The sequence below is a fragment of the Brassica napus genome, chromosome A5, assembly GCF_020379485.1.
Source record: "Brassica napus cultivar Da-Ae chromosome A5, Da-Ae, whole genome shotgun sequence".
Taxonomy (NCBI): domain Eukaryota; kingdom Viridiplantae; phylum Streptophyta; class Magnoliopsida; order Brassicales; family Brassicaceae; genus Brassica; species Brassica napus.
The window spans coordinates 22,271,753-22,285,760 of NC_063438.1; the positions used below are offsets into that span (position 1 = coordinate 22,271,753).

The 14,008-nt window shown below is 33.5% G+C and overlaps 1 protein-coding gene across 1 annotated transcript; it reads right to left on the reverse strand.

Moving 5' to 3' along the window:
* Positions 1 to 9,384: 9,384 nt before the first annotated feature.
* On the reverse strand, positions 9,385 to 12,936 carry LOC106390220 (polyadenylate-binding protein 2-like). The gene is made up of 19 exons (XM_013830639.3): positions 12,876 to 12,936; positions 12,743 to 12,790; positions 12,582 to 12,640; positions 12,317 to 12,502; positions 12,170 to 12,240; positions 12,069 to 12,092; positions 11,941 to 11,995; positions 11,771 to 11,820; positions 11,476 to 11,682; positions 11,346 to 11,369; positions 11,167 to 11,272; positions 10,959 to 11,026; positions 10,757 to 10,874; positions 10,589 to 10,668; positions 10,485 to 10,508; positions 10,249 to 10,401; positions 9,983 to 10,183; positions 9,873 to 9,896; positions 9,385 to 9,761 (listed from the first exon to the last, which is right to left on the reverse strand). The coding sequence occupies exons 1-19, from the start codon at positions 12,919 to 12,921 to the stop codon at positions 9,644 to 9,646; spliced, it is 1,662 nt and encodes a 553-aa protein (XP_013686093.2). The 5' UTR covers positions 12,922 to 12,936; the 3' UTR covers positions 9,385 to 9,643.
* Positions 12,937 to 14,008: the final 1,072 nt, after the last annotated feature.

Here is a 14,008-nt window from a genome sequence, read left to right on the forward strand (position 1 = left end):
TTTGACCTTCATCATATGTTAGTGAAGTATGTAATTATGCATTAAAACAGAATTTTCATATTTTTGAATTTTTCTCAAAATCTATGGGCTAACCCCTACGAAAATACTGAATTTTTCGGTAAATGCTTTAATAATGAAGCATATGAGCTTTGGGGTTGTTTTTAAAATTTTAAACACATTCTACATTTTTATTAATGTATATTAAACTCTTTGTCATGGTACAAGGGCATCAGTTTAATTTTTTGTCAATTAATTTTGTAAAACTTCATAATACTCCCTAATTGGTGGACTAATCACTATAAAATCGCTATTTTCTAGGGAAAGGGAGACAACAAATGTTCCAAACCTCTTTGACCTTTATAATATGTGATTGAAGAATGCAACTATGCATTAAAACATAAATTTCATATTTTTGAATTTTTCTCAAAGTATATGTGCTAACAACCCCTACGAAAATATTGAATTTTTTTGGTAAATGCTATAATAATGAAGCATATGATCTTTGGTGTTGTTTTAAAATTTCTAAACACATTCTACATTTGTATTAATGTATATTAAACTCATTTTCATGGTACAAGGGCATCTTTTTAATTTTTTGTCAATTAAATTAGTAAAACTTCATAATACTCCTAAATTGGTGGACTAACCACTATAAAATCGCTATTTTCTAGGGAAATGAAGACAACAAAAGTTCCAAACCTCTTTGACCTTCATCATATGTTAGTGAAGGATGCAATTATGCATTAAAACAGAATTTTCATATTTTTGAATTTTTTTCAAAATCTATGGGCTAACCAACCCCCTACGAAAATACTGAATTTTTCGGTAATTGCTCTAATAATGAAGCATATGATCTTTGGGGTTGTTTTAAAATTTCTAAACACATTCTACATTTTTATTAACGTATATTAAACTCATTTTCATGGTACAAGGGCATCGTTTTAATTTTTTGTCAATTAATTTTGTAAAACTTCATAATACTCCCTAAATTGGTGGATTACTCACTTTAAAATCACAATTTTCTAGGGAAAGGGAGACAACAAAAGTTCCAAACCTCTTTGACCTTAATAATACGTTATTGCTGGATGCAACTATGCATTAAAACATAAATTTCATATTTTTGAAATTTTCTCGAAGTATATGTGCTAACCCCTACGAAAATACTGATTTTTCGGTAAATGCTATAATAATGAAGCATACGATCTTTGGTGTTGTTTTAAAATTTCTAAATACATTCTACATTTGTATTAATGTATACTAAACTCATTTTCATGGTACAAAGGCATCGTTTTAATTTTTTGTCAATTAAATTAGTAAAACTTCATAATACTCTCTAAATTGGTAGACTAACCACTACAAAATCGCTATTTTCTAGGGAAATGGAGACAACAAAAGTTCCAAACCTCTTTGACCTTCATCATATGTTAGTGAAGAATGCAATTATGCATTAAAACAGATTTTTTATATTTTTGAATTTTTCTCAAAATCTATGGGCTAACGATAATACTGAATTATTCGGTAAATGCTCTAATAATGAAGCATATGATCTTTGGGGTTGTTTTAAAATTTCTAAACACATTCTACATTTTTATTAATGTATATTAAACTCATTTTCATGGTACAAGAGCATCGTTTTAATTTTTTGTCAATTAATTTTGTAAAACTTCATAATATTCTCTAAATTGGTGGACTAATCACTATAAAATCGCTATTTTCTAGGGAAAGGGAGACAACAAAAGTTCCAAACCTCTTTGACCTTAATAATATGTTATTTAAGGATGCAACTATGCATTAAAACATAAATTTCATATTTTTGAATTTTTCTCAAAGTATATGTGTTGACCCCTACGAAAATACTGAAATTTTCGGTAAATGCTATAATAATGAAGCATATGATCTTTGGTGTTGTTTTAAAATTTCTAAATACATTCTACATTTGTATTAGTGTATATTAAACTCATTTTCATGGTACAAGGGCACCGTTTTAATTTTTTGTCAATTAAATTAGTAAAACTTCATAATACTCTCTAAATTGGTGGACTAACCACTACAAAATCGCTATTTTCTAGGGAAATGGAGACAACAAAAGTTCCAAACCTCTTTGACCTTCATCATATGTTAGTGAAGGATGCAATTATGCATTAAAACAGATTTTTTATATTTTTGAATTTTTTCTCAAAATCTATGGGCTAACACCCCTACGAAAATACATAATTTTTCGGTAAATGCTCTAATAATGAAGCATATGATCTTTGGGGTTGTTTTAAAATTTCTAAACACATTCTACATTTTTATTAATGTATATTAAACTCATTTTCATGGTACAAGGCATCGTTTTAATTTTTTGTCAATTAATTTTGTAAAACTTCATAATATTCCCTAAATTGGTTGACTAATCACTATAAAATGGCTATTTTCTAGGGAAAGGGAGACAATAAAAGTTCCAAACCTCTTTGACCTTAATAATATGATATTGAAGGATGCAACTATGCATTAAAACATAAATTTCATATTTTTAAATTTTTCTCAAAGTATATGTGCTAACCCCTACGAAAATACTGAATTTTTTGGTAAATACTATAATAATAAAGCATATGATCTTTGGTGTTGTTTTAAAATTTATAAATACATTCTACATTTGTATCAATGTATATTAAACTCATTTTCATGGTACAAGGGCATCGTTTTAATTTTTTGTCGATTAAATTAGTAAAACTTCATAATACTCCCTAAATTGAACTAACCACTATAAAATCGCTATTTTCTAGGGAAATGGAGACAAAAAAAGTTCCAAACCTCTTTGACCTTTATCATATGTTAGTGAAGGATGCAACTATGCATTAAAACAGATTTTTCATATTTTTGAATTTATCAAAATCTATTGGCTAACTCCTACGAAAATACTGATTTTTCGGTAAATGCTCTAATAATGAAGCATATGATCTTTGGGGTTGTTTTAAAATTTCTAAATACATTTTAAATTTGTATTAATGTATATTAAAATTATTTTCATGGTACATGGGCATTGTTTTAATTTTTTGTCAATTAATTTAGTAAAACTTCATAATACTCTCTAAATTAGTGAACTACCCACTATAAAATCGCTATTTTCTAGGGAAATGGAGACAACAAAAGTTCCAAACCTCTTTGAACTTTATCATATGTTAGTGAAGGATGCAATTATGCATTAAAACAGAATTTTTATATTTTTGAATTTTTCTCAAAATCTATGGGATAACGAAAATACTCTAATAATGAAGCATATGATCTTTGGGGTTGTTTTAAAATTTCTAAACACATTTTACTTTTGTATTAATGTATATTAAAATCATTTTCATGGTACATGGGCATTGTTTTAATTTTTTGTCAATTAATTTAGTAAAACTTCATAATACTCCCTAAATTGGTGGACTAACCACTACAAAATCGCTATTTTCTAGGGAAATGGAGACAACAAAAGTTCCAAACCCCTTTGACCTTCATCATATGTTAGTGAAGGATGTAATTATGCATTAAAACATAATTTTCATATTTTTGAATTATTCTCAAAATCTATGGGCTAACCTCTACGAAAATACTGAATTTTTCGGTAAATGCTCTAATAATGAAGCATATGATCTTTGGGGTTGTTTTATAATTTCTAAACACATTCTACATTTTTATTAATGTATATTTAACTCTTTGTCATGGTACTAGGGCATCGTTTTAATTTTTTGTCAATTAATTTTGTAAAGCTTCATAATACTCCCTAAATTAGTGGACTAATCACTATAAAATCGCTATTTTTAGGGAAAGAGAGACAACAAAAGTTCCAAACCTCTTTGACCTTAATAATATGTTATTGCAGGATGCAACTATGCATTAAAACATAAATTTCATATTTTTGAATTTTTCGCAAAGTATATGTGCTAACTCATACGAAAATACTGAATTTTTCGGTAAATGCTATAATAATGAAGCATGTGATCTTTGGTGTTGTTTTAAAATTTCTAAACACATTCTACATTTGTATTAATGTATATTAAACTCATTTTCATGGTACAAGGGCATCGGTTTAATTTTTTGTCAATTAAATTAGCAAAACTTAATAATACTCCCTAAATTGGTGGACTAACCACTATAAAATCGTTATTTTCTAGGGAAATGGAGACAACAAAAGTTCCAAACCTCTTTGACCTTCATCATATGTTAGTGAAGGATTTAGTTATGCATTAAAACAGAATTTTCATATTTTTGAATTTTTCTCAAAATCTATGGGCTAACTAACCCATACGAAAATACTGAATTTTTCGGTAAATGCTCTAGTAATGAAGCATATGATCTTTGGGGTTGTTTTAAAATTTCTAAATACATTCTACATTTGTATTAATGTATATTAAACTCATTTTCATGGTACAAGGGCATCGTTTTAATTTTTTTGTCAATTAAATTAGTAAAACTTCATAATACTCTCTAAATTGGTGGACTAACCACTACAAAATCGCTATTTTCTAGGGAAATGGAGACAACAAAAGTTTCAAACCTCTTTGACCTTCATCATATGTTAGTGAAGGATGCAATTATTCATTAAAACAGATTTTTTATATTTTTGAATTTTTTCTCAAAATCTATGGGCTAACACCCCTACGAAAATACTGAATTATTCGGTAAATGCTCTAATAATGAAGCATATGATCTTTGGGGTTGTTTTAAAATTTCTAAACACATTCTACATTTTTATTAATGTATATTAAACTCATTTTCATGGTACAAGGGCATCGTTTTAATTTTTTGTCAATTAATTTTCTAAAACTTCATAATATTCCCTAAATTGGTTGACTAATCACTATAAAATCGCTATTTTCTAGGGAAAGGGAGACAAAAAAAGTTCCAAACTTCTTTGACCTTTATCATATGTTAGTGAAGGATGCAATTATGAATTAAAACAGAATTTTTATATTTTTGAATTTTTCTCAAAGTATATGTGCTAACCCCTACGAAAATACTGAATTTTTCGGTAAATGCTATAATAATGAGGCATGTGATCTTTGGTGTTGTTTTAAAATTTCTAAACACATTCTACATTTGTAGTAATGTATATTAAACTCATTTTCATGGTACAAGGGCATCGTTTTAATTTTTTGTCAATTAAATTAGCAAAACTTCATAATACTCCCTAAATTGGTGGACTAACCACTATAAAATCGCTATTTTCTAGGGAAATGGAGACAACAAAAGTTCCAAACCTCTTTGACCTTCATCATATGTTAGTGAACGATGTAATTATGCATTAAAACAGAATTTTCATATTTTTGAATTTTTCTCAAAATCTATGGGCTAACCCCTACGAAAATACTGAATTTTTCGGTAAATGATCTAATAATGAAGCATATGATCTTTGGGGTTGTTTTAAAATTTCTAAATACATTTTACATTTGTATTAATGTATATTAAAATTATTTTCATGGTACATGGGCATTGTTTTAATTTTTTGTCAATTAATTTATTAAAACTTCATAATACTCTCTAAATTAGTGAACTAACCACTATAAAATTGCTATTTTCTAGGGAAATGGAGACAAAAAAAGTTCCAAACCTCTTTGACCTTTATCATATGTTAGTGAAGGATGCAATTATGCATTAAAACAGAATTTTCATATTTTTGAATTTTTCTCAAAATCTATGGGCTAACCCCTACGAAAATACTGATTTTTTCGGTAAATGCTCTAATAATGAAGCATATGATCTTTGGGGTTGTTTTAAAATTTCTAAACACATTTTACATTTGTATTAATGTATATTAAAATCATTTTCATGGTACATGGGCATTGTTTTAATTTTTTGTCAATTAATTTACTAAAACTTCATAATACTCCCTAAATTGGTGGACTAACCACTATAAAATCGCTATTTTCTAGGGAAATGGAGACAACAAAAGTTCCAAACCCCTTTGACCTTCATCATATGTTAGTGAATGATGTAATTATGCATTAAAACAGAATTTTCATATTTTTGAATTTTTCTCAAAATCTATGGGCTAACATTCAGTATGTAATGCATGTCTTGTACATGTTTAAATAGCTGTCTAGACTGATGTCTCTGAAGGAACATTTAACTATCTGAGCTCTCTGAACTTTTGAATTTGCCGGCAAGGAACTCACAAACTAGGCCACTTTTTTTATACTTTCTAATTTCACATACAGATCTTTACTTTCTACCAGTGATCATAAAATAAAATAAAAAGCATGATGCCAAAAACATGTAGTTTTGCTGAGTGTGAAGATTGCTCTCCTTCCTCTGCTAAAGCTCTGGAATCATGTAGTTTATCTAGTATCCGCCATGTGACAGCATCAGGAGCCTGACCGTTCTTCCTCATCTCCTCTATAATCTGGTACGCCTCTCTCCTCAACCCACTTCTGCTACATTCATCAATCACAATGTTATAGCACACGACATTAGGAACCGCTCCAGCATCCGCCAGTTCGTATAGGAAATGGCAAGCGTCACTTAGACTACCAAACCGACAAAGACCTTTCAGAAATGCTGAATACACATACGCATCATGTCTGCCCGATGGCCATATCACATCGTCCCAGAACCTCTTCGCCGTATCCACCTGACCAGTCGCACACAACCCGTCGATGATAATAGCATAGGTAGTATTATCTGTGCTCACACCTGCCTTTGCCATCTGATCAAACACACGCATAGCTTCATCTCCCTTACGGAGCTTGAACAGTCCCCGCATAACAGCGTTGTATGTAACAACACTTGGCTTCAACCCGTTCTCAGGCATAACCCTATCCAACACATCAAGAGCTTCTTCTGCTCTTCCTTGAGTAAGCAAGCCACACATAACAGTACTTAGAGTCACAGCATCAGGCGCGCAGAACTTCCCTGTCATCATATCGCCAAGAACTTTCATGGCGTCATCCACTCTACCCATCTTCCAAAATCCATCAATGACTGTGTTAAGTGTATAATCATCGGGCCTACAGTCTCCCTGAAGCATACTGACCAGAACATTCGAGGTCTCTATCGGGTTATCCACTACGCAGAGAGCTCGTAGGTATATATTATAGGTTCTAGTTCTATCTGTTCCTTCTTTTCTCAACACCAGCTCTAGAACATTCCTCGCCTTACTGGTGTCATGCTCCTTACAACTGAATTATATTCGCTAGAGTCTTGAAAAAATATAACCTCTCCAATATAGACCATGTAAAAACCGGCTGACGTACACAACTCAAACTTCTTTAACACATGATCAACATTTTGAGAATGATCAGATTTATCATCGCCTTTAAGCTTTTTCTTTCACCAACCGCTCTATGTATACATCCTCATCTTCATCATTCCTGATTGCTGACGCATAAGGTGACAAAGACTCTTCTAATACATTTTTTAAATCAAGGACAGACAGATGTGGTACATCCTCTTCTTCCAAAATGAGAAATCTCTCTTCCCACCAAACCGCCACACCTCAATTCTTGCATTCACCATTAACAACGACGCCAACTAAGGCTCTGATACAACTTTGTTGAAAAACGATAGAAAAACTGTTTGATCTAAAATCAGAATCAAACACACAAACTTGATGATACACTCTCTGGCAAACTCGACAAGAAAGTATGAGTTTGTAGAATTATTGAAATAAGAAGAAGAACAAGGAAAAGATAGAAGATACACACAAGTATTTGTTTACCTAGAGTTTATCTACAATGGCTACAGACCTGGTAAGGAGGCAACTCACTATAATCTTAAGAACAGAGATCTAGCACATTTCTCTCTCTCATTCTTACAAACCGGCTTACTTAGAGATAAGAAAACACACGAGCTCCTCTTATATAGAAAGAGTCTATTACATTAACATAGTTAGATTAAGGCATTCACCATTTTTCATAAACCTATTATGAATATTTCTGAAATACTTGCAACTTACAATAACTCCATGAAAATAATATTTCCATAATTCTATCAACTTCCAAAACTTCATAAAAGTAACATTTCCTCTTCCTAACATGACATTCTTGTCGTGTTTTAAATTATGCGATTTTATTTGATTTCCATCTCTAAATCCTGACGAAGTCTCTAATGGATTAGTGGACAAACAAAACTAAGGTATAATAAAATGAAAAGAGCTGACTATTACTTGTAAAGAGAAAAACTAAAACACAAACATTTTAGTAAAGAGAGTCGATGCTCCATTAAAAGATTATATTCCTGATTCTATTTTCAACCTCAACACATTTTGTTCTTCTTCATCCGCCTGTTAATATGAAAGACAAAAAAAATTATTAGATCATCAATGCTTTAACGGGCCATTAAACATGGAAAACTCATGAAGAGATCATATAAGAGACTCAAACCGATAACGAAGAACATTGCTCCAGATAACACCAACATGTGTGATGCTGCTGCAACAATCCCAGACTTTCCTCAAGTGTCTGAAACAATTCCTCCGCAAACTGGATCCAGTGGTCAACCCGATGGAGGAAACTGCGGACTATGAAAAGGGTCCAAGTCCTGAGAAACCTCCCAATGCCTGATCACTCCAGCTATGCACACTATGAACGTGTCACAAAAATTCCTAAATCCCATTTCCAGTTCCTAATAATCTTATGTTTCCGGAGCTTTCTTAGTTACCAGTTATGGTTTTCGTTATCTTGGCCTAATTGGTACACTAGGCGACTTTGGTCTTTTATGTTCAGGTTATCAATTTTTTTGGTTTTTCTTATTTTGGTCTAGTTTGTAATTTGCCGAGTTTTGGTCTAACAATGGGGTCTTATTAAATACTTTCATGTTAGACTTGTGGTCTGTCTTCACCAGTAAATTGGGTGGGATCTCAGAGTTTTAACATCTGGACATACCCAGCTTCGTCTAGTGCCAGAAAAGAAAAGAAAGAAAAAAAGACATACCAGCTTCGTCTCAGTACAAACGGTAACGTACCCAACTCCTTTTGTAGAAGGAAGCGGGATTCAGAATTGAATAATGTGGTGTTAAAGTTTATACGTTAAGCGTACCTGCCATCTCCCCTGCAATAATTCTATGATGTTGTGCGACTAAAGTGCGTCTAACAAGTCCTCTGCTGTATTCGTTGTGTGGTGCTGCTACTCACAATTTGTATATCCAGTATTACATAAGCATTATTAAAGTCCTCATAAGATTATAATCACTACGTAGACTTTGGGGTCTATGACATATATACGTCTACTAACATAAACACACACATCTTAAGCAAAAAAAAGAAAACACACGTCAACATAAATAACCACCAAATTTCGCAGGCACGCCACTAGTTAGTTATATTTAGACTTGGAATAAATGATGAGTTAACTTGCGTGTATAATTTGATTTGTGATTTCATAATCTAATCTTCACATAAATATTTCCTACATGTTTGTACTATAGTTCGTAAAAATAAATATTTTATTATAGCAAATGTGCTCATATTAAATATAAGACTAAGACATTATACTAATATAAATGATTCTACCACTGGTCTTTTTTCACTTTGGTGAAAGATACCAAAGATTGAATCTAACAAAACATCACAGGTTAAAGCATAATTTAACATAGACTCAACACAATAATAACTAAACTAGAATATCAAGTTGAAATGTATCACAAGTTTAAAAACACCAGATAGCTTCTTCATCTTCTTCCATCAGTCAACGTCAGAGAAGGTTATCCTCTTACCGCAGAATAATTTAGTCACCTCCGGTTTCTCCAAATAATCTCCTTCTATCGGAAGGCTTACTGGTAGAAGGTATTCTTCGTTCCTCCTGGAATATTGAAAAAGCAGTCTCGTTATCTCTCCATGTATACCAACGGAACCAGTGTGCTGTGGATAAAGAAACTCAAAAGGCAAATAGTAAAATGATCAAATCCCTTACCAGAGCTTCTCTGCAAGGTTGTACCTAATCAACAAAGACTATTAGCATCAGTCTTTTATGTAACGACATTATTTAGCAAACAAACTGGAGAAACAAATAAATCAATTTACTTGGGTCGGATAGGGTATGGAGACATCTCAACCACGTCAGAAATGATATGAATATTCAGAGCTCTACTCTCGTACAGCAGCGCCTTCTTTGCTTCGACAGCAGAAGCAAACTCAACAAAGCCACAGCCCACATGCTCACCCTCGCGGTTTACAACAAGTCGAACACGGCAAACTTCTCCAACATTTTTGTAGTAAGCAGAGCTGCAAGGCAAACTATCAGTCAGAAAAAGCTAACTCCAGAGGAAATTCAAAGTGCTGCTACTTACATCTGACATGTTGTTACGTTGGGAGAGAGATTGTAAACAAAGAGTGTCTTTTTTCTTAATGCTACTTCCTCGGAAAAATCATGAGTTTCACCAAATCCTTCCTCCAATTCCTCATCGATCAAACGGTTTTCTCGTCCAAGTTGATCTTCGTACCTGGAAGATCAAAAAAAAAAACAATGTGCTCAAATATGTACCTAGAACTTTCAGTTTAAATTACAAATAGTTAAATCTCTTACCAAACATTGTGATCGATGCAATACCTAATTAAAAAACCAAAAAAAATGTTAGTCTTCTGTAGTGACGTAAATTTTTTTTATCAATGAGTTACATGTTGATTTACTTGGGACGCGGAAGGTTTGGAAATTCCTCAGCCGGATAAGGATACAATTTTTGACCATGCAAATACTTCGTTTTCATCGCCTACAATATAAAAGACATAATCAGCAATGGTGGTACTTTCAAATTACACTTTAAAAAAAAAAAAAAAATTTAAGTCACTACGGCTCACCTTCTCTGCTTCTTTAGCAGAAGCAAACTCAATATAGCCCATGCCATTTTGCTTGCCCTCGCAGTCTGTAACAAGTCGAACATGAACAACTTGTCCAACATCTTTGTATAAATCGATGCTGTCAAAAAGGAGGATAAAAATATTAGTCATGAAAAAAAACTTGCTCCAAGAACGGAAGAGGAAATTTAAAGATGCTACTTACATATCTCGTATTACAGTTGGGCAAGGGAGATTGCCGACAGAGATAGTCTTACGTCTTACAGCAACTGCCTGAATTTAAAAGCCAAGTGTGTTACCACGATTCTAAGGAGAATACACACACAAAAAAAGTAGCCAATCTAAAGTTTCATCTCTTTAGACTTATTAGCGAAAGATATGTTAATAAACGCTAAATGCTTCTTTTTAAGTACCTCAACAAAACTTGGAGTTCCATCAAGGCCTTCTTCTTCTTCTTCTTCATAGGAAGTTTCATCAAGTCTTCCTTTTGTGATCGCTCGTCGAAGATAGTCTTCGTAACTGAAATTTCGAGAGAACAAAGTGATGTCTCCATGTTTACAAAAGAAAAAAACTTCACCATTAAATCCCTTACCAGAGCTTCTCTGCAAGGTTGTACCTAATTAACAAAAAAATAAATATATTAGTCTTCTGTAATGATGTTAAAACTCTAGCAAAATATAAATTAGAGAAACAAATTTCCATAAAACGGAAAGTAAACTTACTGGTGTAGAAGACGGTACGGAGGTAGCTTAGCCACATCAAGAAAAACCATGTGATCGAGCAAGTATTCACCATTCATAAGTTCGAGCGCATTATGTGCTTCATCGGCAGAATCAAACTCAACAAAGCCATAGCCCACATGCCTACCCTCGGGATTTACAATAAGTCTAACAGTAACCACTTCTCCAACATAACTGAAGTAATCGATGCTGTAAAAAAAGCGGAGAGGAGAGTTAAGGCTCAAGTAATCCAAATTATCAGGCAATGAAAGCGGAGAATTAAAGGTGGTAATCTTACATATGAAATATTTTAGTCTGAGGAGAGAGATTGGAAACAAAGAGAACATTCTGCAATTAACAGGAAAGTGTGTTAGGGCCGACTCTTAAGTAGAAAACTTTGCCTTAACAAAACGTAGCAGTCTCGTCAGAAGATTTGTGGCATATTATGAAGATAACAGGAAGAGGTACCTCAACAAAATTGAGAGGTGTCTCATCTTCTTTTCCTAGAATGTAATCTTTATTCCTAAAATATCAACAAAAAAAAACCTGTAATTTCTGCATGTAACACTAAAAGGCTAAATAATCAAAGTTCTTACCAGACTATGTGATCTTTGCAATACCTAAAAAGAAACAATAGTAGAGTTAAGTCGTGTGTAATACAATCAGGTAAAATATTAATTAAGTAATTTGAATTTACTTGAGTCGTGAAGGACGGTAAGATGCAATAATCTGACAAAAAATCTGCAAATTTTCAAGCTTTTGGGCAGCCTACAATATTAACAAGATTTAATCAGCAACCTTCGTTAAATGATTGTTTCATACACTGGTCTACTCTCTCTCTCACCTTCTCTGCTTCGTTAGAAGAAGCAAACTTAACAAAGGCAATTCTAGTATTCGCCTTCAGCCAGGGTTTCACAATACGTTGAACACGAACAACTTGTCCAACATCTTTGAAGAAATCAATGATATCTGCTATACCAGCATGGGTAGGGACTCGGCCAACCAAGATCGTTTTCTTTTTTACAGCAACCTGAATTCGAATTCAAGTGTGTAATTAGCTGCGACTCAAGCAGAACAAAAATCAAATATTCATACGCATCTTAGGTTACCTTATGTTTCTTCAGAATCATATGTTTGGTCTCCAAATTATCTTTCAGCTTGCGCTTCACTATTTAAGAAAAAAAAAACAAAGTTCCTCTTCGGAGTTGGATTTGTTATTGGTAGGAAAAGAAATAAAAAGAGGAGATGAAAAATCCTAAGAGAGTGTTACCCAATATATTAGCTTGCTCCAAATCATCTTCCGACTTTTTCCGCTTGCCTGTAAAATCAAAAACCTCTTCGTACAAGTAAGACACTAGATTTGTTAAAATTAGGGTATATGAGAAATCCTAAGAGAGTGCTACCCGATGATTTAGCTTCTGCGGCCAATTTTTTCGAAGAACTAGCCATGGAGAGCAGCGAAAAAAGGTGATCTTCTTCGACTTCGAGCTAGAAACTGTTGATGGAGTAAGCTTGAAGAAAGCTTAAAAAGCAAGTTTCCTAAACCTATCGAATTATGTTTTGTAATGGTTTATGTTAAAGTTCAATAGGTTTAGGAGTCATCTATCCTAATATTCCTATATAAGGAGATGGTGGTGAGTGAATTGCGAATTCTGTGAGTGATTTTGTGATTAGTGATTTGAGAGTTTGAGTGATTAATAAGATAAAGACTTTTTATTAAAGTTTTTTTTTTTTGCATCCAAAGAAAACTTTTATTAAACCTCAAAATGTTCAAACAGGCAAGCTTCATGAGCTAGCCATGGTAGTATCTTATTATCCACGAAACAAAAGCCTGATACTCGTGATCGACATGCCGTTGAAAGACAGTCTGCACGGACATTATCATTACGGCGAATAAAACGAATAGAGAAGGAAGAGAATTCAGAACTGATAAAATCGATCTCGTCGAGTTTCGAGCTTGGGCCATTCCTGCGGAATTTGAATGAGACGGATCAGATGTTGGCAGTCCGATTCAAAGCAGACTTCCGTAGCTCCTAGTCGTCGTGTCTCTTTCATCGCCCAACACAGAGCCTCTGCTTCAGCGTGCATTGGCGACGGCACACACCCACCCTTTCTCACTCCTATCAGTTTTGCTTGATTTTCTTCAAAAAGAACGAAGCCCATACCGGCTCCTTCCTCCTTATCCTTCCAAGATGCATCAACTTGACATCTCCATTTATAGTTCATTGCTCGGCCCTCATTCAGTGTTGCTACAGCCCCTTCATCTGGTACCGCGTCTGCTACTTCCTCCACTATCTGCGCGATCCGCCATGTTTCAGATTCGCTGCTTGCGAGCTGGCGCGTATCCAGAGGTGTGACGTCCTTTCCGTTGAAGCACTTCTCATTACGAGCCTTCCATATAGATCATATCAGCCAAGGGAACATCTCAACATTTCCGGATAGCATAGGAATCTTTAGATACTCGAGTAGAGTATCAACATTTCTGTATATTGAAGTACACGGGAACTCTCCCGGAGTCGAAGGTATTGACGACAGC